This window comes from Panthera onca, chromosome E1, assembly GCF_046562875.1.
Source record: "Panthera onca isolate mPanOnc1 chromosome E1, mPanOnc1 haplotype 2, whole genome shotgun sequence".
NCBI lineage: Eukaryota > Metazoa > Chordata > Mammalia > Carnivora > Felidae > Panthera > Panthera onca.
The window spans coordinates 42,433,802-42,458,638 of NC_138352.1; the positions used below are offsets into that span (position 1 = coordinate 42,433,802).

Here is a 24,837-nt window from a genome sequence, read left to right on the forward strand (position 1 = left end):
AGAGGCAGAGCATGAGCAGGGGAGGGGCAGAGAGAGAGGGAGACACAGAATCTGAAGCAGGCTCCAGGCTCTGCGCTGTCAGCACAGAGCCCGACGCGGGGCTCGAACTCACGGACTGTGAGATCATGACCTGAGCCGAAGCCGGACGCTTAACCGACTGAGCCACCCAGGCGCCCCTAGCTCTTTGATTTTTAAGTCAGATGTGCTGCTGCAAACCTTTCTTCTGATTATTTTATTTTGTCTGTTTCAAGTTATTTTTTCAATGTGTAGTTTGTAAACTATGAACTGAAAGTGGCTTTAGCATATTTTATAATGCACACTAAAATGCAAGATTATTCTAAAAACCAGAGGAATGAATAACATGAGAACATTTAAAAATTATTCCAATACTAATTTTTAAAAATTGAGGGTATGAGGCAAGTTAAATAGAATCCAGTATTTTCTAAATACTTGTTCTAACTAAAGTCTTACCATATTATTTCTTGCCTCCTTTTTCTTCCTTCTATTAGATCAAAATAGTTTTTTCCAGAGTATTAATAAACTGGGAAAAGAATTAATATCTTTAAACTATAAGGGGTTCAAAAATCAGTAAGAAAAACACTAAAACACTGCCACACCCAGATGGGTGAATGAAGGAGAGGACTTTTGAACAACAGCAACGAAAATGCAAAAGCGAGTAAATATTTGAAAAAATTGCTGAAGTGAAACTATTTCTTGCTATTGGGTTACCAAAGTTAAAAAAAAAAACAGATACTTCTCAATATTTTATAGTGTGAAATGGGAATCCTGTTGGTAGGATTATAAATTGGTATGACCTGTATAGAATATAATACACATCACTAACTTAAAAATGTTTATAGATTCTGTAATTTTGGGAATGTATTGTAAAGAAATCTGAAATGTGGACCAGAATATCTAAAGAGAGTTATTGATTGCAGTGATGTTTAATGGCTGTTGAAGCCTGGAAATAACTTGAAGGCCCAACAATTGAAGAATTGTTAAGTAAATTATCATACATATTTATAACATTGAATATGATATAGCTATTAAAAATAATGTTTATAGTAAATTTTTAAAAATCATGGTGTTAAGAAAATTTTCAAACATAGGTAAAGGTAGAGAGAGTAGTATAATGAACTCTCATATGTATGAAGAATTTTTAGTAATAAAGGATAATGCTTACTAGTCACAAAATAAGCAGGATATAAGTTATATTTGTAGTGTGATCTCAACTATGCAGAGAAAAGGAGTAGTATAGGAATACACCAAATGTTAATAATTTTCTGTATGATGATTTACATATATCTAAATATGTATAATTTTTAATGGGAGCATTCATTTGGTTAAAATTTAGGTAGCATAAAATGATGTACTTTAGAAGGTCTCTCAACTACTACTGTCCCACAGGCCACCCAGTTCCTCTCCCTCTCAAGAAGCCAGTATTACTGTGTATTCTTTGATAGCTATTCATCCACAATCCAATAAGAAGCTGTACCATGTATGGATGTACCATCATTTATTTAACTAGTCTCCTGTTGAAGAGTATTTGTTTCTATTTTTTTGTTGTTGTTGATATTACAAACACTACTGTAAAATGAAAAATCTTGTGCACGCATCTTTTTGTGCATACAAATATATTTGTAGGATTATTTCCTAGATGGAATTGCTGGGCCAAAGAGGAGTATTTTTAAATTTTTAAATCATTAATTAATTAATTTAAAATGGTTACTTATTTATTTTGAGAGGGATCGAGAGAGAGCGCATGTGATTGGAAGAGGGGCAGAGAGAGAGAATCCCAAACAGGCTCTGCACTGTCAGCACAGAGCACAACATGCTTCCCAGAAACCATGAGATCATTACCTGAGCCAAAATCAAGAGTTGACATTTAACTTACTGAGCCACCCAGGCGCCCCAGGAACCCTTTATACTCTTAAAAATTGTGGACCTCAAAGAGCTTTTTGTTTATATGGATTATATATAATGATTTTACCGTATTAGAAACTAAAAATGGAGACATTTTCAAATATTTCTTAATTCATTAAAAAATAATACTAAACCCATTGTGTTAATATAAATAACATCTTTATGAAAAATAGCTATTTCTCAACACGTGTATTTAGTGAGAGGACTGGCATTGTTTTACACTTTTGAAAGTCTCTTTAATGTCTGGCTTAATAGTGGTAGCTAGATTCTCATATCTGCTTCTGCCTTCAATCTGTTGTAAGATGTTTTAGTTGCAGTATCAGAAGTAAAATGTGGTCTTTCATAGATACATAATTGGAAAAAGGAGGAGTATTTTGTTTCATTCATTCATTTATGTATTTATTTTTTTAATGTTTATTTTTGAGAGAGAGCAGCATGTGAGCGGGGGAGGGGCAGAGAGAGAGAGAGAGAGGGTGAAATGGAAGCAGGCTCCAGGCTCTGAGCTGTCAGTACAGAGCCCAATGCGAGGCTCAAACCCACAGACTGCAAGATTGTGACTATAATTGACTGAGCCCACCCAGGTGCCCCAAGGAGGAATATTTTAAAAACTTTTCCATGTATTGGAGATAGTCATCTTTGATGTTATTCCAGAACTCAAAAAGAGGTAGTTTCTTAAAGGTTAATAATAGTATATATTAATGACCTTTTTATACACTCACATTAAGATCCATAGGTATATCAATTGAGAGCTATTGCTTAAATGGCTTTTTTTTTTTAATCCACATAGGATTTTTTTTTTTTTATTAATAGACTTTATGTTTTAGAACAGTTTTAGGTTCACGGCCAAATGGAGTGGAAGGTACTGAGAATGCCTGTATACTCCCTGCCTCCTCCTATACACACAAACTTCACTCCTACACCAGAGTGGTGTATTTGTTACAATTGATAACCCTACGTTGACATATCATTATTACCCCAAGTCCGCAGTTTACCTTAGGGATGTTCTAGAGTTTTGACAGACATACAGTAACACGTATCTACCATTACAGTATCATAAGAATAGTTTCACTGTCTAAAGATTCTGTGTGCTTTGCCAATTTATCCTCCCTACCTCCTTTGTTACTGGCAACCACTGGTTTCTTTATTGTCTCCATGGTTTTGCTTTTTCTAGAAGATCATGTAGTTGGAATGGTATAGTATATAGTGCCCATGTGTGATTTTGTAACATAGGCATTGGTCATTTGTAAAATACTGGTTTATTGAGTTACACATATCCAAATATTGACACGTTTTATCATATATCAAGACATGTAGCCTTTCAAAAATTCCACTGTATACACATGGTCTTACGAAAATAATTTTGACCTGGCAGACCCCCTGAAAAGATCTGGGAATCACTTTTCTAGTACTTGTATGGAGAGACCTTCAGTCTCCCTGGAATTTTAAAATCTGAGATGTGTAGTAGGGTACAAGTAATTTTTTTTCTTTATGGCCATTAGTAGCTACTTGAACAATTATATATCTTTTTCTTACTGATTAGAAGTCTTTACCAGGCATAAAACCCCTCTTTAATGGGAAGATGACCTTGAGTTTACTCTCTTCTAGCACTGTTTCTCTGGTTAAGATAAATAACAGAGTGTTAGCTCTGTTATAAGGTAACATTGCTTATGGTATACTGATCCTTGAATTGGAACTATATCTGTTTAGAGAAGATTTTGAGTGTACTATAAATTTCTGTTGGAAAGCACAGACCTTATTAGCAGCCCTATATCATGCAGTTTGACTTGTGCAGGGATGGGCTATTAAAAGACACTGATTCCTGTGGCATATGAAGCTCATTTATGGGGGCTAGAAAATGGCTCTTGGATTTCTGTTAAGGATCATTTCTGGAGACAACATGACTGAAGCTGCCATGCTGGCATACTGTGCTTCCTGTTCTGTATCCTACAAAGTTAAATGAGCCTGGTTTCATGCTGTCATTTATGTGATCCTATGAGTTTGAAAGTCAGTCTGTATCTGAGACCACTACTGGTAGTCATGCAAAGTGGGCTTTGCAATTATAAACTGAATTCCTGTATATCCTTGGGTCTTTTTCTGAGCTTTTTTTATATTATATGTGTACCAATAGCATGCTTTTTTTAAATTGAGGCTTTGTTGCAATTTTTAATATTGGTAGGCCTGATCCCTTTTCATTAATCTTTTAAAAATATTTTCTTGATGATTCTTTATTTTTTATATGAATTGTTAAATTAGATTTTCTTTGATTTTTTTTTTTTAATAACTTTTTTTAGAGTTTGTTTTTTGTCTTATCACTTAAAATACCATCTGGATAGTTGGACAGATGCTCTTTGCCATTTGGGAGCAGGTGTCTTTTTGCACAAATTGAGCTGTTTTATTAGAAGTTATTTCCTCCTTTCCCTCTGTCTCACCCTAGGCAACTGGCCAGTGCTATGTTTTTCCAGCCTTCTGTTGCTGCTAAGTCAGCTCTCTGCATATCAGGCTGTTCCTTTTGTGTATGCCTTTTAATCATACAGGACAACAGCAGGGAGTACAATAAAAGCAGTCTGCTTTTGTTTTTTGTTTTGTTTTTTGTTCCTCAGAAACACAGAGACCATAATATCTTTGACTATTAAGTGTCAAGAGAGCTCCTACTTAGATTTATAATGGAAACAATTTGGGTAGCTACTGTAATTACCTAAGTATGTATTAAAACTTACATTTTAGGGAGCAGGTTTAGGAAAGAATAGGACTTAGGTGGTATGAAGACAGAATGATGGTGTTTCTTCTTGTGAATGGTAGATTTAATCTTTACTCTCCTGTTTGTTTTTTGAGGATCAGCATTGAAGAAAGCATAGAATAACAAAATGGCCACCTTTGATAGTCTCACTCTTGAGACTATGACCTAGAATAATGTTGCTTTGAGGACTGTGAATTAAACTAAATGGGTTCTCAAAGGGATAGTAAATAAACACCTCTCTTAATTTTCTCTTCTGTGTTATCACTGACGGCGTTTTGTGATCATTCTGTACTTGCTTCATTCCTCCTTTGTGCTATCCTATATATAGTTTCCACTAGCCACATATAGCTGTTTAAATTTAAATAGAATTAAAATCAAATAAAATTAAAAATTCAGTTCCTCATTTAGCACTAGCCACAGTTACAGTGCTCAGTAGCCATGGAGAGCAGCAGAGTGAACATTTCCATTGTTACAGAAAGTTTCGTGAGACAGCTGCTCAAGTCCCCTGGCATGCCCTTACCAGATAAGTTTGTTTTCTACTTCAGAAAGGTTGAGGCTGTTCTGCCATATTCATGTTTTTCTTGGCTCAGAGGAAGAGTGGCCTTTTCTCATTTATATGGCTTATGCCTTTATTTTTCTTCTCTTAGGACTTTTATTCCATTTGTTATCTTTTTTTTCTCTAGTATCTTCATTCTTTTGAAGTTAGAGTAGAGATAGAAAAGCCGTAGTTGGGGCTTAACTAGCTGGCAGCTGCTGAGGTATATAGCATTTTATAGTGACATTCCTTTGAGGGTGGTTGCCATTAGTTGTCCTGTCTTCAGCTTTCTAAATCTTTTTTTTTTTTTTTTTGAGAGACAGAGACAGAACATGAGCAGGGGAGGGGCAGAGAGAGAGGAAGACACAGAATCAGAAGCAGGCTCCAGGCTCTGAGCTGTTAGCACAGAGCCCGACGCAGGGCTCGAACCCACAAACCGTGAGGTCAAGACCTGAGCCGAAGCTGGATGCTTAACCGACTGAGCCACCCAGGCACCCCACAGCTTTCTAAATCTTAAAGCCAGTTTTATTTTGGTGTTCATCAAGTTTAGGAGGATAGAGTCATGCTACTCAAGGTCAACATAATCAACTGATAAGGGACTCATGTATTCATCAAGATGTCTTAGTACTCATTAATCATGAGAAAAATAACTGACAAGAAAACCTCATGTTATTGTCAGTTGGCCTGCTGTTGATGAAATGAAATTTCAGATTATAATCAAAGGGTGTCTGGATGCACGGGAGTTCTAAGTGAGAAGACTTAATTATATTATCTTAGTGTCATCTGTCTCAGAGTCTTGGGAATCACCCTCTGTCTTCTGCATGTATCTGTCAGGTGGACTTAATATCAATTAGGCTAATATAGTTTCTTGAAAATTCTCTTTGTGTTTTTCTCCCCAACTTTTCTAGCCTTCCAGAGGAACATTTTTCTTGTGTAGATTTTTTTTAATCCAGGCAGGTTATGATTAAATTAAGAGTCAGTTTACCATTTCAGTCATACCAGGTAACTGCAGAGAGACCATCTCTATTGTGTTATTACTTTTTTTGCTCAAAGATTGACTATATTTTCATGTTTTAGGTACCCTAACATGTACTAACTTCTCCATATACTAATTACAGATTTCTGTTGCTCCTATGCCACATTCCTTTTTAAGAGTTTCCTTATTCTGTAACTCCCACATCTATATCTCTACAGCTGATCTGCTTGCAAAGTCTACTCTCATACTTCTAATTACAGAAATATTTCTGTAATACATAGTTGTTTCTATTTAGGTATATCCTATGCCTCAAATTAAGAATATTAAAACTGAATTTGTACCGTTTTCAGTACAAGTTTCAAAAACTATATAACCTTCCCCTTTTAATTTTTTTATCACTGTTTATTTATAGCCTCTTCCTCTCCTCAGTTTTCTTAGTTATCACATTACCTTGCTTTTTTCTCTGACAAGTTATCTACTCATTTTTCTTCTCATTACTTCCACTCTGTTCTGTCTAACCTACCTTAGTAATCTCCAAATTCCCCATGTTAATCTACCCTATTTTGTCTTTGCTCTTTGAACAGGAATCTTGGCTTATGCATCTTTGTGTCTGAAATAGATAAGTCATTATTTCGTGATAATTGATTATATTAGGTATTTGACACATTGATCTACTTTGTTATATTTTATTCATTTAGGGTATTTTTATGAACTCTTTTTTCAGTGTGATGAACAAGTCTGGGGTGAATCGTGTAGTTTGGAAACGACCTCGGCTCACTCACAATGGACCTGTTAGAAGGAGTACAGTTATTGACCAGATTCCTTTTCTGGCAGTAGCAAGAGCGCTTGGTAAGTAGGACTTACTTAGTGAAATCCTATTACATTTTCTACAGTGAACGGTGGTAACATAAAAGAGGAAACTAAGAACTAAACCTTCATTTAACAGATAATGGGGGTAGAAATATGCTGTTTTAATAGTAAATGCTTTAACACTCAATCCAGGGGAAGGTTAAAATACGGATTTCAGTGCCAATTGCTTCTTAATTAGGAGTCACGTTTAATGTTTTGCTGATTCCTACCTATACTTAGGGAAGTATATGTATGTCTGGGCTTGGTGTTACCCTTAAAACTGTTTTTAAATGTGCTTCCTTCAGCCTTTCATATTTCTCTTAAGAGCCTTTAAGGTTCTTTTCTTTTTAGCTAGCAAAATAATTGTTCATTACAAAATAAAAATACTTCTTTTCTAGTCTACCTGGTTTTGGAAGAAAGGCTAGAGGATTATAGCTACAGAAATATCTTACCTGGGATGTGCCAGTTAAATTTTCTTGTACAGCAAATTTCTTTTAGGAAACACTGATTTTTTCCTTCTTTCCTCTAACAGAAACTTGAGTACTGACTTAGTGCCAGGCACTGAATTAGGCTTTGGAGAGATTTTACTGGTAGATATATTCTGTTTGTTTTCACAGAACAAGACTATGTAGTTGAGGAGATAGGCAATAAAGAAATAAGCTTGTAAATGAAATAAGTATGGATTAGGAAATACTGTGAGGAAAAGAAATGGGGTTCTGTAATAAAAAATAATTTAGAATGGAAAAACTTTTATATAGTGTAATAGAAATGCTCCTTTTAGGAGGTGTTATTTTAGCTGAGATTTGATGGCTGAGAAGGAGCTATTCTTGTAAAGAGTCTGTTAAAGAATATTTCAGGCCTGGATCCTGAATTGGGAAAGAACTTGACATGTTCTAGGAATTATCAAGAGACTGGAGTTAATGAGGCAGACATGGGCCATATCATGGCAGATATTTGCATTCTAGTCTGAGTGTACTGGGAAACATTGAATGATACTAAGGTAAAGAGTAACACCATCTGATTTGCATTTTCAAAAGATCATTCTACCTTTCATATTACTATCTCTTAATTCGTCTTTGGTGATCAAATGCAGATAGGCTGAGCATTCATGGAACCTATAATCTAGTGGAGGAAATAGACAACAAATGAACAAATGGGAAAATTGTTCTAAAAAGTGTCATAAAGGAATTAAACAAGGTGATATACCTGTAATTGGTAGGAGGATTAGTGGGTAACAGTGGAAGGCTACATTAAAGAGGATGATCAAGGAACATTCTTTAAAAAAGTATTTATTACTTGAGTTAAGACCTGAAGGAGGAGAAGGGGGCGAGGAAAATAATAGTCAAAACATTCCCACAAAGCCATTAGGCAGTAGGTATTTGATTTGGGGCAGTGGATGGGTGAGTTGTCCAGCATGTATTCTCTTTTCCTACTAAATAACATACTGAAATTTTGGGAATTATGTCTCCCCTAATATGTGCAGTCTTAATTTAGACGTTCCTATTCAGGGTCCTTTTGTAAAACATAGGTCAGCTCAGTTAAATCAGTCAGATTCTCTATTCTAGGATTTTGAATTGTGACTCTAGTAAGGACAAAAATTAACAACAAAGAAACTGGTTGGAATGAATTCATCTTAGGAATACTGACTTCTTTCGGCAGTGCCCATTGATATGGTAGGGTTTTCCTGCCTAAGGCTTGAAACTGACCTGTATCCATGCTTGGTTCTCCAGCTTCTTGTCTGTTGTGTGAACTACTTGGGTTTTCTTCTGAGTTGCCTTTTGGGCCTAATTTAACCTGAGTTGGAAATTGTCATTTGCAAGCACAGAATCCTAATGCAGGAAAGAAAGGGCTTGATGTCTTTAAGGAACATGAATGAAACCAGTGTGAGAGAGAGGAGGTAGAGATGTAAAATGAAAGTGGAGATGAGGATACTTACCCAATTAAGAAGGGCTCTGCAGGCTAAGTAAGGTAAGTTTGGTGAAGACATTATGGGTGGTAGGCAGGAACTAAACCCCACAAGGCTTTATGGCTAGACCATGATAAGAAACTTCATTTTAAATACTTTTGAGAAAAGGGTACCTGGGTGGCTCAGTTGGTTAAGCATCTGACTGACTCTTGGTTTCAGCTCAAGTCATGATCTTGTGGTTCATGGGATTGAGCCCTGAGGCATTGGGCTCTGCACCGACAGCGTGGAGTCTGCCTGGGATTCTTTCTCTTTGCTCCTGTCTCACCCGTGCTGTCTCTCAAAATAAATAAATAAACTTTTGGGGCGACTGAGTGGCTCATTTGGTTAAGCATCTCACTTCAGCTCAGGTCATGATCTAAGCAGTTTGTAAGTTCGAGCCCCACATTGGGCTCTGTGCTGACAGCTCAGAGCCTGGAGCCTGCTTTGGATTCTGTGTCTGCATCTCTCTCTGCCCCTCCCCAGCTCGCACTCTCTCTCGCTCAAAAATAAATAAACATAAAAATAAATAAACAAATAAATAAATACTTTTGGGAAGGAATTGAGGAGTAGGAGAAGTATACCACAGTAGTTAAGAGAGAAACTTTGGAGCCAAGATTCCAAGGCTCCAATCCAATGCTGTTTACTTACTATACAAACTTGGGCAGATCACTTATTATATGTAAATTACTTAATGGGGTACAGTTTTTTCAGCTGTAAATGGGGTTAATGATGGTACCTGCCTCATTCTTTTGTGAGGATTGGATGACAATATATTTAAAGTGCTTAAAATAGTGTCTGGCACATCATAAGCACTCTATAAATGTTAGCTGTTGTTACTGCTTATCGAAGTAGGACGGACTGATTCAGTTTTTTATTTTATTTTTTTATTATTTTATTCATTTAATTTTATTTAAATCCAAGTAGTTAACGTATAGTGTAATAGTGGTTTCAGGAGTACAGTTTAGTGATTCATCACTTAAAAATAACATGCAGTGCTCATCCCAACAAGTGTCCTCCTTAATGCCCATCACCCATTTAGTTCATCCCCTCACCAGATACCCCCTCCAGCAGTCCTCAGTTTGTGTGTATTTAAGAGTCTCTTATGGTTTGCCTCCCTCTCTGTTTTTATCTTATTTTTCCTTCTCTTCCCATATGCTCATCTGTTTTATTTCTTAAATTCCACATATATGAGTGAAATCTTAGGATATTTATCTCTCTGACTGACGTATTTTGCTTAGGATAATACATTCTAGTTCCATCCACGTTGTTGCAAATGGCAAGATTTCATTTGGTCACTGAGTAATATTCCATTGTGTATGTGTATATATATATATATATATATATATATATATATATACCACATCTTCTTAACTCATTCATCAGCTGATGGACATTTGGGCTCTTTCCATAATTTGGCTATTGTTGATGGTACTATCCAGTTTGTTTTTAAAGGGTCGTTTTGGCTGCTATAATGGCTAAAATTATAGGGTAATAAAATTAGAGACAAGGGTACTATTTAGGGGCTTGTTGCAGTATATAGGCACTTTACATATTTTGTAGATTTTTGCAGAACTAGAATGCTATCTTAGTTACCCAGGTTGTTCATGTCATAGTATAAGCATGTGATGTAAGAGATCCTTCAATTCTTAGCAAGGAAAAAGAGGGAGGAAGGTGATAATTGGTAGAGAATTAATATTACTAAAGAATAGAGGGTTTTTTATGGGGCAATTCACTGGACTGAGGGCAGGGTCTCACTTCAGGTTCAAAAAGTAAAGTGAACCTTCAGTTTAGATTCTGGGGTGCCTGGGTGGTTCAGTCGGTTGAGTGTCAACTCTTTATTTCAGCTCAGGTCGTGATTTCACAGTCATGAGATCAAGCCCTGCATCTGGCTTTGGGCTGGCAGCTCGGAGCCTGCTTGGGATTCTCTCCCTCCCTCTCTGCCCCTCCCCTGCTCACATTCTCTTCACAAAAATAAATAAACATTTTTTAAAGAGTAGATGCCAAGTTATTATGTATATATGAAGTATATGTGCCAAGCATTTTAAGCCTTGAAACCCATTAGTGATTGTGTAGTGGAAAAGAAGGAGCAGAAAGACCAAGAAAACTAACTGGTTTTTCTGTTTCACATATTCTTCTGTTCAGAGATATCTCTAGAGCAATTCAGACAAGAAATAATTCAGCCCATGCTTGAATATCTTCAGTAAATCCTAATATTTCATAGTATAAACACTTGCATAATTGTCAGTTAAAATCTGCCTCCATGAATCTTTCAGATGTTGGCTCTAGTTATGTGTGCTGAAACAAAAACAAAGCAGTATATTTATTTTGCCTTTTGCCTAATGACCATCATTTTACCTATTCGAAATTGCCTAGCATGTTTCTCTAGTCTTTCCTCTAGGCTAATTTCAGTCTCTTCATTATTCTTATCATATTCCTCTAGATGTTTCCTTCAGTAAATGTTCCAGAATTGAGGACACTCTACAAGATGTGGTGTGACCAATTTGAAGTATAATGGAAATATTTAGTTCCTGCTACCTGAGTGTTGTACTTCTACTAATAAGTGTCCTGGAATCCTGTCATTAGCTTTTAGTAATCATACCACATTTGTTTTATTCAAATAGCTCCAGTCTTTAGATGTTTTTCTTATTAACTGCTACCAGGTCAAATTTCTATATTACATCTTTGTTCTTTATTGGGATAGTGAGGGTGGGGAGATGGAGACTGAATAATAGCATTCAATGAGCTTCTTACAGAATGTATAGTCAATACAAAAAGTATTGATTGGTGTATTTGGAGAGATTTTTTTTTTTCTTTAAGAGAGACCACAAGCAAAGGAGGGGCAGATAGAGGGGAACAGAGAATCCAAAGCAGGCTCTGTGCTGACAGTAGAGAGCCCAATGTGGGGCTCAAACCCACGAACCACGAAGTGTTCCATGAAGTGTTCACATGGCTAAATGGCTACCCACTGTGGTTAGCATAGATTTCTACAGTGGATAGGAAGTTAGAGAATATAAGACTTTGAGGATCTCTTATAGTTTTGAGAGTCCATGGTAATATTTTTCAAATTGTTGATCTTTGGGATGTGAGGGCGATCTGGCTGTGACATCTGTCAACCCATTGATTGCCAGGGTTGATTTGACTGATCTGGCTGGCTAGGTGGGTGTCCCCTTCCTCCCTCACTGCTCCATGTGCATCCCTCCTGAAGCTGCATACTTGGTTGATGAGGATGACCTTCCCTGATAGAGGAGGACCCTTCTTCGGTTAAGCGTATATTAGTAGCTGTGCTCCCCAGCTAGAGTCTCCAAACAAGCTCTCGAGGTCCATTGATAGGAGAACATAGGGTAGTGTCAAGCTTCCAAGACTCCAGACACATCCAAATGAGGTCTGCATGTGGCAGTCTGCCTTTATTTAAAATAAATAAGTTAAACAAATAAATAAATGTTGATCTTTGGATTAGCTTTCTATCATAGTCAAAACACCTTTTTTTAACTTGCTATTTTCACTGTGTGTTGTTTTTGAGATTTATTCATCTTTATAAATGTAGTTTTAATTGTTGACTATTAGACGTTCAGTCTCACTATGAAACTGTATTTTCTTCTTCCACACCCTGATTGGACAGTTAGGTTATACCTATGCATTTGCTACTATGAAAAATGCTGCTATGAATATATACACCTATGAGATTTCTTTAAGGCATATAAATTAGAAGTGGAATTGCTGGGTCATAGTACATTACTTACCAACTTTTAATCTGTATTTATTTTTGAGACAGAGAGAGAGAGAGAGAGTGCGAGTGGGGGAACAACAGAGAGAGAGGGAGACACAGAATCTAAAACAGGGTTCAGGCTCTGAGCTGTCAGCACAGAGCCTGATGCAAGGCTTGAACTCATGAAACTGTGAGTTCATGACCTGAGCCAAAGTCAGACACTTAACTGATTCACTCAGGCGCCCCCTACTTTTAAAACACCACATCAGGGGCACCTGAGTGACTCAGTCAGTTAAGCGTTCAACTTCAGCTCAGGTCATAATCTCCCAGTTTGTGAGTTTGAGCCCCATGCTGCTTTGGATTCTGTGCCTCCCTCTCTCTTCCTCCCCTGCTCATGCTCTGTCTCTCTCAATATCTATCCCTCTCAATAAGTAAACATTAAAAATTTTTTTTTAAATACTATGACATACACATACAGTATGATAATATTTCTTCAGTAAGTGAAGGAGGCTACTTCAGGCTGGAGGTAACTGGCCTAAAGGCTCTAGCCACTCAGGTCCCATCCTGCTAACACATGGTCATACTCAATCCATTCAAGGGATACCAGTTGGAAAACTCAGTTCATAGATAAGTACATTTTTAATGTTGTTAGATCTTAATGTCTCCCCAGAGTGAGTAACTGAATTAGTTATCTCTTGCTATCTGACAGAATATTCTCAAACTTAGTTTAAAACATTTATTATTTCATATGGTTCCTGTGGCTCAGAACCTGGGAGTGATTCTGGCTCAGGGTCTCGCATGTAGTTGTAATCACGATATCACCTATGGGTATCATCTGAAAGCCAGAATGGGGTTGGAGTATTCACTTCTAGGATGCCTTACATACTTGGCTGTTGGAAGTAGGCCTCAGTTCCTTGTCCTGTGCGCTTCTCTGTAGGGCTCCTTGATGCAGCTGGCTTCCCCTGATCAAGTGATGCAAGAGAGCAAGGTGCAACAACCATAATGTGTTTTTATGGTCTAGTGTCAAAAGCGACACATCATCACTTCCTCTTAGACTAGACTAGAAAATCTAGTCGATTTTTCTTCTGAGCAGAATTAAGCTGTGCTTCTTACGAAGTATAATGAATTTGTGCACATATTTTAAAACCACACAGAGTTCCCACTTCTTCATGACTCATAAATGAATCTTTGTTGATTTATTTACCAAATATCTATTAAATGTCTATTATGTGCCAGGTACTCTTCTAGGTTCTAGGGATTCCACAATGAACAAAACAATAAAAAATTCCTGGACTCATGGAACTTACCTTCTAATAGGAGAAAACAGACAATAAAGAAATAATAAGTAGACTATGTATTGTGTTATGTAGTGAAAGGTGCTATCATGAAAAATAAAGCAGGGAATGTTGTGGGAAGTAGGGGTGTAATTTTAAATGGAATACTCAGAGGAGATCTGAAAAAAATGACATTTGAATCAAGAGATGAGGCATTGAGACCTATGGGTGTCTTCTGGGGCAAGAGAATTTATTAGGCAGAAGGAACAATGAATGCAGATAGCCTTATTAATGATTTTTTTTTTAACTGAGCAGCTATTAACCACATAGCAAATACTGAAACATCAGTTGCAAAAGGAGGTCAGGAGTTCTGTTTTTAACAAGTTAGTTTGAGGTGCTTATCAGACATAAAACCACTGATGTCCAGTTGACTTCATGTAGTTGACTTCATGAAAATTGGCAGTAGGTGAGGTCCAGGCTGGAGATAGCAATTTGGGAGTCAGTGGCATAGATAGTATTTTAAATACTGTTGATGGGGTACACCTGAGTGGCTCAGTTGGCTAAGTGTCCCACTGTTAGTTTCAGCTCAGATCATGATCTAATGGTTATGAGATTGAGTCCTGTGTCTTGTTCCGTGCTGAGCGTGGACCCCGCTTAAGATTCTCTCTCTCCCTCCGTCCCTCCCCCGCACACATGTGGATGTGTGTACTCTTTCCGTCTCTCCCCACCCCTGCTAAAATTTTTTTAATTAAAAAAATTAATAGTTTAACATGTTGCATGATAATACTTATTGGCTCATAGTAAATTAAATTATCGTATTTAGCACCATTCTTATGGCATGTGGCCATTTTTCTTCTAGCTTTTTGGGAAAGAGGGAAGTTTGCTTAGCAGAAATTGGTATCGTTTTTAGGCACTCATTAGGATTATAGTTACTTGAGTACAGATGTGACAAAGGTGCCTTCTTGTGGCTGCCTCATGGAATTGCATGTGAATCTTGCAAATCATTTATTCATTGAACAGATACTGATTACAGTATGTGTCAAGCATGTGGTTGGCCTTTGTCCTCATGGAATCTTACAGTTTAGAGAAGGGGAGAGGCATTCATCAGATCACAAAAAGGACTGAAAAATTACATCTCTAAATATTTGTATGCATGTTAATAAGAACTTAAAATAAGGGTATTTTAGGGGCGCCTAGGTGGCTCAGTTGGTTGAGCATCTGACTTTGGCTCAGGTTGTGATCTCACGGTTCATTATGAGGCTCGCTGCTGTCAGCGCAGAGCCCACTTGAGGTCCTCTGTCCCCTCCCCCCCTTCACTCTCTCCGCTTGCACACGTGCTCTCTCTCTCAAAAATAAATAAAACATTTAAATAAAATAAAATGGTATTTTACTAGCTGGAGAAGCAAGAGATATTTAAGTCTAACAATTACTTGATGTTAAAAGTGGAAGAATGTGTGTTCTAGGCATAGGAACTGCATTTACGAACAACTCTGTGATGGGAGGAAGGCTGGTGAATATAAGGAGCTCTGACAAAGGCCAGTGTAGCTAGAACAGAGATTGATACAGAAATAAGAGGCACAGATAAAATGAGAAAATATTTCATGCTTTTAGACTGTGGTTAAGAGTTGTGTCTTAAGAATACGAATAAACTGTTGCAGAGTAGAAGTGGGAAACAACTCGATTTGTGTGTGTGTTTTCAATTATGGCAAATACATATACAGTTTTGCCATCTTAACCATTTTATTTTATCATTATTGTTTTTAATATATGTTTGTTTATCTTGAGGAAGAGAATCCCAAGCAGACTCTGCGCTGTCAGTGCAGAGCCCAAGGGGGGGCTTGATTCTATGAACCTGTGAGATCATGACCTGAGACCAAATCAAGAGTCAACCACTTAACTGACTGAGCCACCCAGGTGCCCCCCATCTTAACCATTTTAAGTGTGCCATTCAGTGGTAGTGTTAAGTACATTTACAATGTTGTGCAACCATCACCACCATCCATCTTTTTCTTCTTTAACTTTTTCTTTTAACATTTATTTATTTTTGAAAGAGAGAGAGCACTAGTGGAGGAGGGGCAGAGAGAGAGACGGAGGGAGACACAGAATCTGAAGCAGGCTCCAGGGTCTGAGTTGTCAGCACAGAGCCTGATGTGGGGTTTGAACCCATGAACTGTGAGATCATAACCTAAGCCAAAGTGGAACACTTAACTGACTGAGCCACTCAGGCGCCCCATACCACCATGTTAAATTTGAGTTTTAAAAGGATGATTTGGGTTGCAGTTTTAAGAATGGATTAAGTGAGGCAAAAGTTGTTTGGGAGCTCTCCATGGGAAGCCACCCAAAGAGGGTAGGGAGAGGAATGTTGAAATTCACTAGGGGTGAGGACCACTGTGTCCTGTGCACCGGGCTGCCATGTGCCACAGAAGAAAGCAGAAAACATACTGAAACCAGAAGGAAGACCTCTTTCTCCTCTGGGGTCCCTCCAGTGCCTCTACTGAAGACAAAAAGGAAACAGCCAACAAGCAGGCAACCAACTACATCTGCCCCAGTGCCCAAGGTCCCTCCCTTTAGAATGTACAGGAGTGATACTCTGTGATCCTATTTTGGTGTACAAACTGTAGGTCAGTGATAGAAACAATTAGTTCAAGGGCCAATTCTAATCCTCATTCATTTGATCTCAGGTAAAGCCATGTAAATTCTCTGAATTGGTAACATAAGGGAACTGTGGCTATATCATATATTCTTAAATCTGGCTATGAATACAACTCACGTAATGAGTTTGTTAAAAATTAACAAACACTCCAAGGACTTTTACTGGCAAATTTAAAGCAACTTGAGCATCAAAACAAATAACGACAGGAGTAATTTATAGCATATTGAAGTAAAAAGAATCCATAAGTTTATAAAGATACTAAAAAGATTATAAACAAGTAGAGGAGAATGGGAAACTCTTCTTCAGAAAACACAACAAAAAGTGTAATTTAAGAATGTTCTTATTCTGTCAACAGTTTACAACCATCATAGTAACAGTTAATTATAGAGAGTTAAAGTTAAACATACAGTTAAACATAGGGGGCTAAGAATCATTAATGAATGCTAAAACATGGCATATTTTGGTGGACAAGAGGATATTTCACACAGACTCAAAGCTATCACTCTTTGGATTACATATCAATTACAAAATGAAAAGGGCACCTGTACAGTTGTGGTTGATAGCATTTGAACCAAATGGTTCAGGTTGGCATTGCCAATGATGGGAGAAACTGACACACTGTGCCTCTTAAGTGAAAAAATTACTTATTTAAAAATATTTTTAAATTTATAAAGATATTAATACTAGTTTATACATGAGAAATTGTGGCCCTTTTTAAAGGTCATGTAATCTGCATTATATTGAAAATTGGAATTTCTTTTTTTTACATAGATTTTAAATTTAGACATATGTTCTTACTTGGAATGGCAATAGTAATTCCAAATAATGAGGAAAAACTGCTTTTGAAAGCTTTTAGCATCACTTATGAATTCTGTACTTGCTATATTAATATTGATCTGAACTGTTTCCATGCTCATTTTAAAAGTTTCATCAGCCAAAGAACTTTGTTTTGTTAACATAAAGAACTAAATGTGTCTTTGTGAGTCGACCTGGATTATAATTAGCTTTTAGTGGTCCCGTGTGTTCTTTTTTGTTTGTTTGTTTTTAAAGATTTTATTTTTAGGTAACCTCTAAGCCCAGCATGGGGCTTAAACCCACAACCCCAAGGTCAGGAGTTGCATGCTCTACCAACTGAGCCAGTCAGGTTCCCGTATGTGCACTCTGTTGCTACTCTGAAAACTGAATTGCCCCTTTCTCTTTCAAGGGGCTGGTTTAGCAATGAATTTTGCTCTTTTAGAGTGGAGTAATTGATATGAATTATTTTTTCCTTAGACTCTGAGCATGTTTGAATTGGCCAATACTTCTGCTGGGTGGTAATAGGGAGGCTTAAGTAAGGAAGAGAAAGGACCAGGAGCTTCCTCTTTTTTAAAAAGAAGTCAGACATGGTGAAAGTGCAAAAACCACCTTCTTGTCTGAAAACCTTTTGCTTTTAATTTAGGTCTTTACTCAGAGTACATTTCACTATAAACAAAAGAGTCAGAGATTAATGTTTTCTCCTTTCTTTCTACTCTTCCCCCAGTTTTGGGGAGCAAAAGAAAAGTTACATTGTTCCACTTATTTTGTATTATGTATCACAGAAGAATAAATGGTTTCTGTAAAATGTTTTTTCTATCTCACTTGTAAAAATGTTTTTGATGGCCTGAGTCAACTAAAAGTTCTTAAGTTGCACATTTTGAGGTTTGTACTAATACGTCTGAAAGGTAGGAGTTTAGGTATTGTTTCATAGAGAGCTAATCAAGAAGGAGGGTAACTGTATGAGGACTTCTTTTCCTCACTCACTGAAAGGGTGAACTATTAATCTCCAAAGACTGGTCATGTGGTAGTTTAAGAACATAAAAATGCTCATTTTTATTTCTAGAATTTTCTTCCAAGTGACTGACATTTATTCTGTAAGTTTTGACTAGATCCTTTCTTGACCCTACGGGTGAGCAGGGGTTTTCAGATAGCAACTAAGACTCCTAGTTGTTGAGCAAGTTCTGTCTTTTATCTTTTCCTAACACTTGTCTTGGTTAATCTTGGCCCTTGTTCTTCCCTGTCCATTTTAAAAATAAGCTTGTCATTCTACAAAAATTCTTTAGGGGTTTTGCTTGGAATTACATTGACTTTTAAAGCTTTTAAAGCTATTTTTGGGAGAATTAACATCTTTAAAGTATTAAGTCTTCCTTTGAAATAGTTTATTTCTCCATTTATTTAGATAGTCTTTTTAATGTTTTGTAATCTAATTGTATAATTTTGTCCATAAAAGACTTGCACAACTTTTGTTAAATTTATTTCCAGATATTTACATTTGGTTAACTTATAAATAAATTGTTTAAATTTATATTTACTATTTCTTACTATTGTCTAGAAATACAGTTCACTTTTATAAACTGGGTTTGTATTTAACAACCTTTCTAAATGTTCCTTTTCTGATAATTTATCTGATTTGGTTTTGATTTCCCATGTAGAAATAAAATTATCTGAAACAAATGGTAGTTTATTTTCTCCTTTCCAGTTTATATATCTGATTTTAATTGTTTAAACTTACTATGCAGGGAGGGACCTTCAGTATAGTGTTAGAAAAGAACTTTTATCATGTTAAGGGAGTTGTCTTTTATTTCTAGTTTGCTTAAGAAGTTGTGTGTGTGTGTGTGTTTTAAATCATGTGTAGACTTTGAATGTTATCAAATACTTTTCTACATCTGTTGAGATGAATATGTAGATTTTCTCCTTTAATCTGTTGACATGATATTACTAGCTTGGAAATAATACTTCTTGCTTCTTACTTCTGCCCCCCACCCCCAGGTGATTTGTGGAGCTATGATTTCTTCAGTGGTGAGTTTGTGGTATCACCTGAACCAGACACAAGTGTCCACACTCTTGACCCCCAAAAGCACAAGTACATTATCTTGGGGAGTGATGGACTTTGGAATATGATCCCACCGCAGGATGCCATCTCAATGTGCCAGGACCAAGAGGAGAAAAAATACTTGATGGTGAGAAGTGACTCAATAATTTGATATTATGACCTGTACATTGTTTTAGTACGTTGGTCAGGAGTCTTGAATATGAACTAAGGATGTTCACTTTGTGTAGATTTTTGCATTTGCCTGGCTCTAGAATTAGTAAAACAGACTTTGCAACTCATCAGGAGAAGGAGACAGGATATAAATAAATGAAACTAGATAACAAAACACACAACCATAGACTTTTATGAACAGCCTTAAGACTTAAAGGCCTATGAAACCATTAATTTTTTATTTTTTTTTTTTTAAGTTTATTTATTTTGAGAGAGAGAAAGAGAACACGAGAGGCAAAGAGAGGGAGAGAGAGAATCCCAAGCAGGCTTCATGCTGATAGCACAGAGCCTGACACAGAGCCAGAACCCACTAACCATGAGATCATGAGCTGAGCAGAAACCAAGACTTGGATGCTTAACTGACTGAGCTGCCCAGGTGCCCCTGATTTGATTTTTAGCAATGGATCTATTAGGCTTCCTTTTGGAGGCTACTGTTATATTCCAAATGAGAAATTTTGCAAGCTTGATATAGGGTAACAGTGGTAAAAAACAACAAATCCATATATACACAATAACAAAAGAAATTCATGAGTGGTAGAATTGATAGAATTTGGGTTTTTAAGGAGGACGAATGTGGTGATGCCCAAATTTTTGACTGGTAATAGCTATTATCAAGAAGAAACACATTATTCTGGGGTAGAAGGGTGATAATTAATTCAGATGTAGGCATGTTGAATTGGAGGTGCTTGTGGTTAATCTAGATAGGTATTTTCATTAGGCAGAAATATTTGAGAGAGAAGCCTCTCAAATACAAATTTGAGTATTAAGAGTTAGGTAAAGCTGTGACAACTTATGAGATCACCTAGTAAGAGTGTATGGTGGAAGAAAATCGTTTTCATTTCTGTTCTTTGAAACTTAGTAATTATTGAATACATGTATTGAATCTGTGTATGATACTAAAAGTTTTATTCCAAGCCACATTTATTTGCATAACATGAGATCATTTGGAGTTTTGGGTTTTTTTTTACGCTTTCTGTTTGTATGTGGTGATCTCCATACCATAGCCACTTACTGTATTGTTTTTTTTCTCATATCAGTGGCATCATTTTTATGTACAGTTGACCTTTAAACAACATGAGTTTGGTTTTTTTTTTTTTTTTTTTTTTTTTTTTTAATTTTTTTTTTTTTTTTTTAACCTTTATTTTTGAGACAGAGAGAGACAGAGCATGAATGGGGGAGGGTCAGAGAGAGGGAGATACAGAATCTGAAACAGGCTCCAGGCTCCGAGCTGTCAGCACAGAGCCCGACGCGGGGCTCGAACTCACGGACCGCGAGATCATGACCTGAGCCGAAGTCGGACGCTTAACCGACTGAGCCACCCAGGCGCCCCTAAACAACATGAGTTTGAACTATGTGTTTTTTGTTTGTTTGTTTGTGTTTCTTTTTTTTTTACCATGCCTGATTATCTCATTTGTGAATTATTTATCTGTAATAATTTGATGTTACTTCCCATTTTAGATAACTTCTATATAGCTTTTCCTAATTAAAGTGAAGACGTAAGTCTCTTGCTACCAAAAAGAAAAAAACACAGGTGAAATTTAACCACAGGATAAGGCCTTGTTTTATTACTTTAAAAAATTTAGAGCAATACTATTTTAACATAGTTATGGGGACTGTGGATAATGTTTGAAATTTTGGAGATTTAATTTAAGCCATATGAATACCTCATTTTAAAGTTGATAAAACAGGGGCGCCTGGGTGGTTCAGTTGGTTGAGCAGCCGACTTCAGCTCAGGTTATGATTTCACAGTTTGTGAGTTCGAGCCGCGTGTCGGGCTCTGTGCTGACAGCTCAGAGCCTGGAGCCTGCTTCGGATTCTGTGTCTCCCTCTCTGTCTGACCATCCCCCACTCACGCTCTGTCTCTCTCTCTCAAAAATAAATAAACATTAAAAAAAACCCACACACACACCTTTAAATTTGATAACAGATATAGTGGCAACTAAATCTGAGTTGTGAACTTTCTTTCTTCTTGTTCTTTTAAATATAGGGTGAGCATGGACAGTCTTGTGCCAAAATGCTTGTGAATCGAGCACTAGGCCGCTGGAGGCAGCGTATGCTTCGAGCAGATAATACTAGTGCTATAGTGATCTGCATTTCTCCAGGAGTGGACAGTCAGGGAAATTTCACCAATGAAGATGAGCTCTATCTGAACCTGACGGATAGTCCTTCCTATAATAGTCAAGAAACCTGCGTGATGACTCCTTCTCCATGTTCTACACCACCAGTCAAGGTATGTAATTCTCTTAAATGGTATTTAAGTTGTTTTAATAAATAGAATTTCTTTGGTTGGTGTTGCCTGAAAAGTTTTCAGATTCTTCATAGAAAAGGATTTTGGATTTGAATGAGGTTCAAGAAAGTGATAGATCTTTGTCATGTAACTTATTGTCATTGATTCATCTTCACATCAGTGCTATTCTGAATGCTAGCTATGTGTACAGCACCTAATAGAAAGGTGATGTAGATTAATAATATTCTAATGATCCTCTTCTAATACTATGAACATTTGTGTAAGCATTTAAAAGTTTGTGAAGTACTTTCATATATATTTCATTTGAACCTCATAACCCAAATAGGTAAATAGTGCAGTTGTTATTCCGTCGTATAGATAATAAGACTGAGAGATAAAACAGTTTGGATTAGATCGTACAGACTCAAGATTGAAGTGGACCTTAGGATATCAGACCTTAGAACTTGTTGTCTGATAACATGGATAAGAAACATTATTCCTCTTCTTACTCATGTTAATATTGAATGAGTTTAAGATAGGCTATGAAACAAATTTAAGTGGTACCATATTTCCTTTTTTTCTGATTTCATCCCAGTATTTTCCTACTAAAAATTAGTAGTATTGATAACTACTTTGTTATACTTGGGCCTTCTGAGAATGTGCTTTTCAGAAGACTGACCATTAAAATAGGAAATACAGTAGAATTTTATGTTATGTATTCGGCAGTTTTTTAAGGTATTCAGAGCTACACAGTACAAAAAATTTGATTGATTTTGGTATTGTGATCCTATGCTTAGTACTTGGAAATTTACTTTTAGTGCTTTCTTTTACTTCACATACAGGTGGCAACTTAGTTTTCCTTGCATTGACTCTTCATTTAGAAACTGACAAATTAATATTTTATACTTATATTCTTAGAAGAATTTCTTGTCAAAGCTTTCTTTTCTTTGAAAACTTTTGAATAATAGTGCGGATTGAAACCTTTTAAAATCTCCTTTCTCTTTTTGAGAGTTGTGAAGGAGCTTATGTTCATTTGAGTATTTGTCTATTCCTCAGTTTGAATGTATTCATTACTTTCGTGTTCCCTAATGTATTTATTTGTATTTGAATCACTGACCTTTAGGCAGAATAAAGAAGGAAGCATTAGAATGGAGATAAAGGGTAAGGGGACATAGACTGTGATAGGAATAAATATTATTACTTTTTAAGTTAATTTATTTTGAAAGAGAGAGCGCAAACAAACACGTGACCAAGTGGGGGAGGGGCAGAGAGGGGAAGAGGGAATCCCAGGCCCTCTCTGCACTGTCAGTGTAGAGCCTGATACAGGGCTCCAAGTCATGAACCATGAGATAATGACCTGAGCCAAAGTTGGACATTTACCCAAATGAGCCACCTGGGTGCCCCAAGGAATAAATAAATATTCTTAAAAAAATTTTTTTTCTTTAATGTTTATTTATTTTTGAGAGAAAGAGACAGTGTAAGCAGGGGAGGGGCAGAGAGAGGGAAACAGAGAATCTGAAGCAGGCTCCAGGTGCCGAGCTGTCAGCACAGAGCCCGACATGGGGCTAGAACCCACAAACTATGAGATCATAACCTGAGCTGAAGTCGGATGCTCAACTGACTGAGCCACCCAGGCATCCAAAATAAATACTCTCTTTTTTTAAATTTATTAATTTATTTATTGTTTAATTTATATCCAAGTTAGCATATAGTGCAACAATGATTTCAGGAGTAGCCCATCCCACCTCCCACAACCCCTCCAACAACCCTCTGTTCTCTATATTTAAGAGTCTCTTATGGGGTGCCTGTGTATACACCATATCTTCTTTATCCATTCATACACACACCATATCTTCTTTATCCATTCATACACACACCATATCTTCTTTATCCATTCATCTGTCGATGGACATTTGGGCTCTTTCCATACTTTGGCTGTTGTCAATAGTGCTGTTATAAACATCGGGGTGCATGTGCCCCTTCAAAACAGCATACCTGTATCCCTTGGGTAAATATGTAGTAGTGCAATTGCTGGGTTGTAGGGTAGTTCTATTTTAAATTTTTTGAGGAACCTCCATACTGTTTTCCAGAGTGGCTGCATCAGTTTGCATTCCCACCAGCAGTGCAAGAGATTTCTCTGCATCCTTGCCAACATCTGTTGTTGCCTGAGTTGTTAATGTTAGCCATCCTGACAGGTGTGAGGTGGTATCTCATTGTGGTTTTGATTTATATTTCCCTGATGATGAGTGATGTGAGCATTTTTTCATGTGTCAACCATGTGAATGTCTTCTTTGGAGAAGTGTCTATTCATGTCTTTGCCCATCTCTTCACTGCATTGTTTGTTTTTTTGGGTGTTGAGTTTGGTAAGTTCTTTATAGATTTTGGATACTAACCCTTTATCTGATATGTCATTTGCAAATATCTTCTCCCATTCCGTCAGTTGCCTTTTAGTTTTGATAATTGTTTCCTTCGCTGTGCAGAAGCTTTTTATTTTGATGAGGTCCCAGTAGTTCATTTTTGCTTTTAATTCCCTTGCCTTTGGAGATGTGTCAAGCAAGAAGTTGCTATGGCTAAGGTCAAAGAGGTTTTTGCCTGCTTTCTCCTCAAGGATTTTGGTGGCTTCCTGTCTTACATTTAGGTCTTTCGTCCATTTTGAGTTTCTTTTTGTTATATGGTGTAAGAAAGTGATCCAGGTTCATTTTTCTGCATGTCGCTGTCCAGTTTTCCCAGCATCACTTGCTGAAGAGACTGTCTTTATTCCATTGGATATTCTTTCCTTCTTTGTCAAAGATTAGTTGGCCATACATTTGTGGGTCCTTTTTTGGGTTCTCTATTCTGTTCCATTGATCTGAGTGTCTGTTCTTTTGCCAGTACCATACTGTCTTGATGATTACAGCTTTGTAATACATCTTGAAGTCTGGGATGGTGATGCCTCCAGCTTCGGTTTTCTTTTT

At 36.9% G+C, this 24,837-nt stretch overlaps 1 protein-coding gene across 1 annotated transcript in view; it reads left to right on the forward strand.

Annotated features, from left to right (window-relative positions):
* The window catches only part of PPM1D (protein phosphatase, Mg2+/Mn2+ dependent 1D), a 48,089-nt gene that overhangs the window by 17,344 nt on the left and 5,908 nt on the right, over positions 1-24,837 (forward strand). Inside the window, exons 3-5 of the mRNA XM_060647775.3 lie at positions 6,896-7,020; positions 19,383-19,573; positions 21,644-21,886. Of these exons, the coding sequence (XP_060503758.1) occupies positions 6,896-7,020; positions 19,383-19,573; positions 21,644-21,886 (559 nt within the window). The remainder of the gene's footprint in view (positions 1-6,895; positions 7,021-19,382; positions 19,574-21,643; positions 21,887-24,837) is intronic.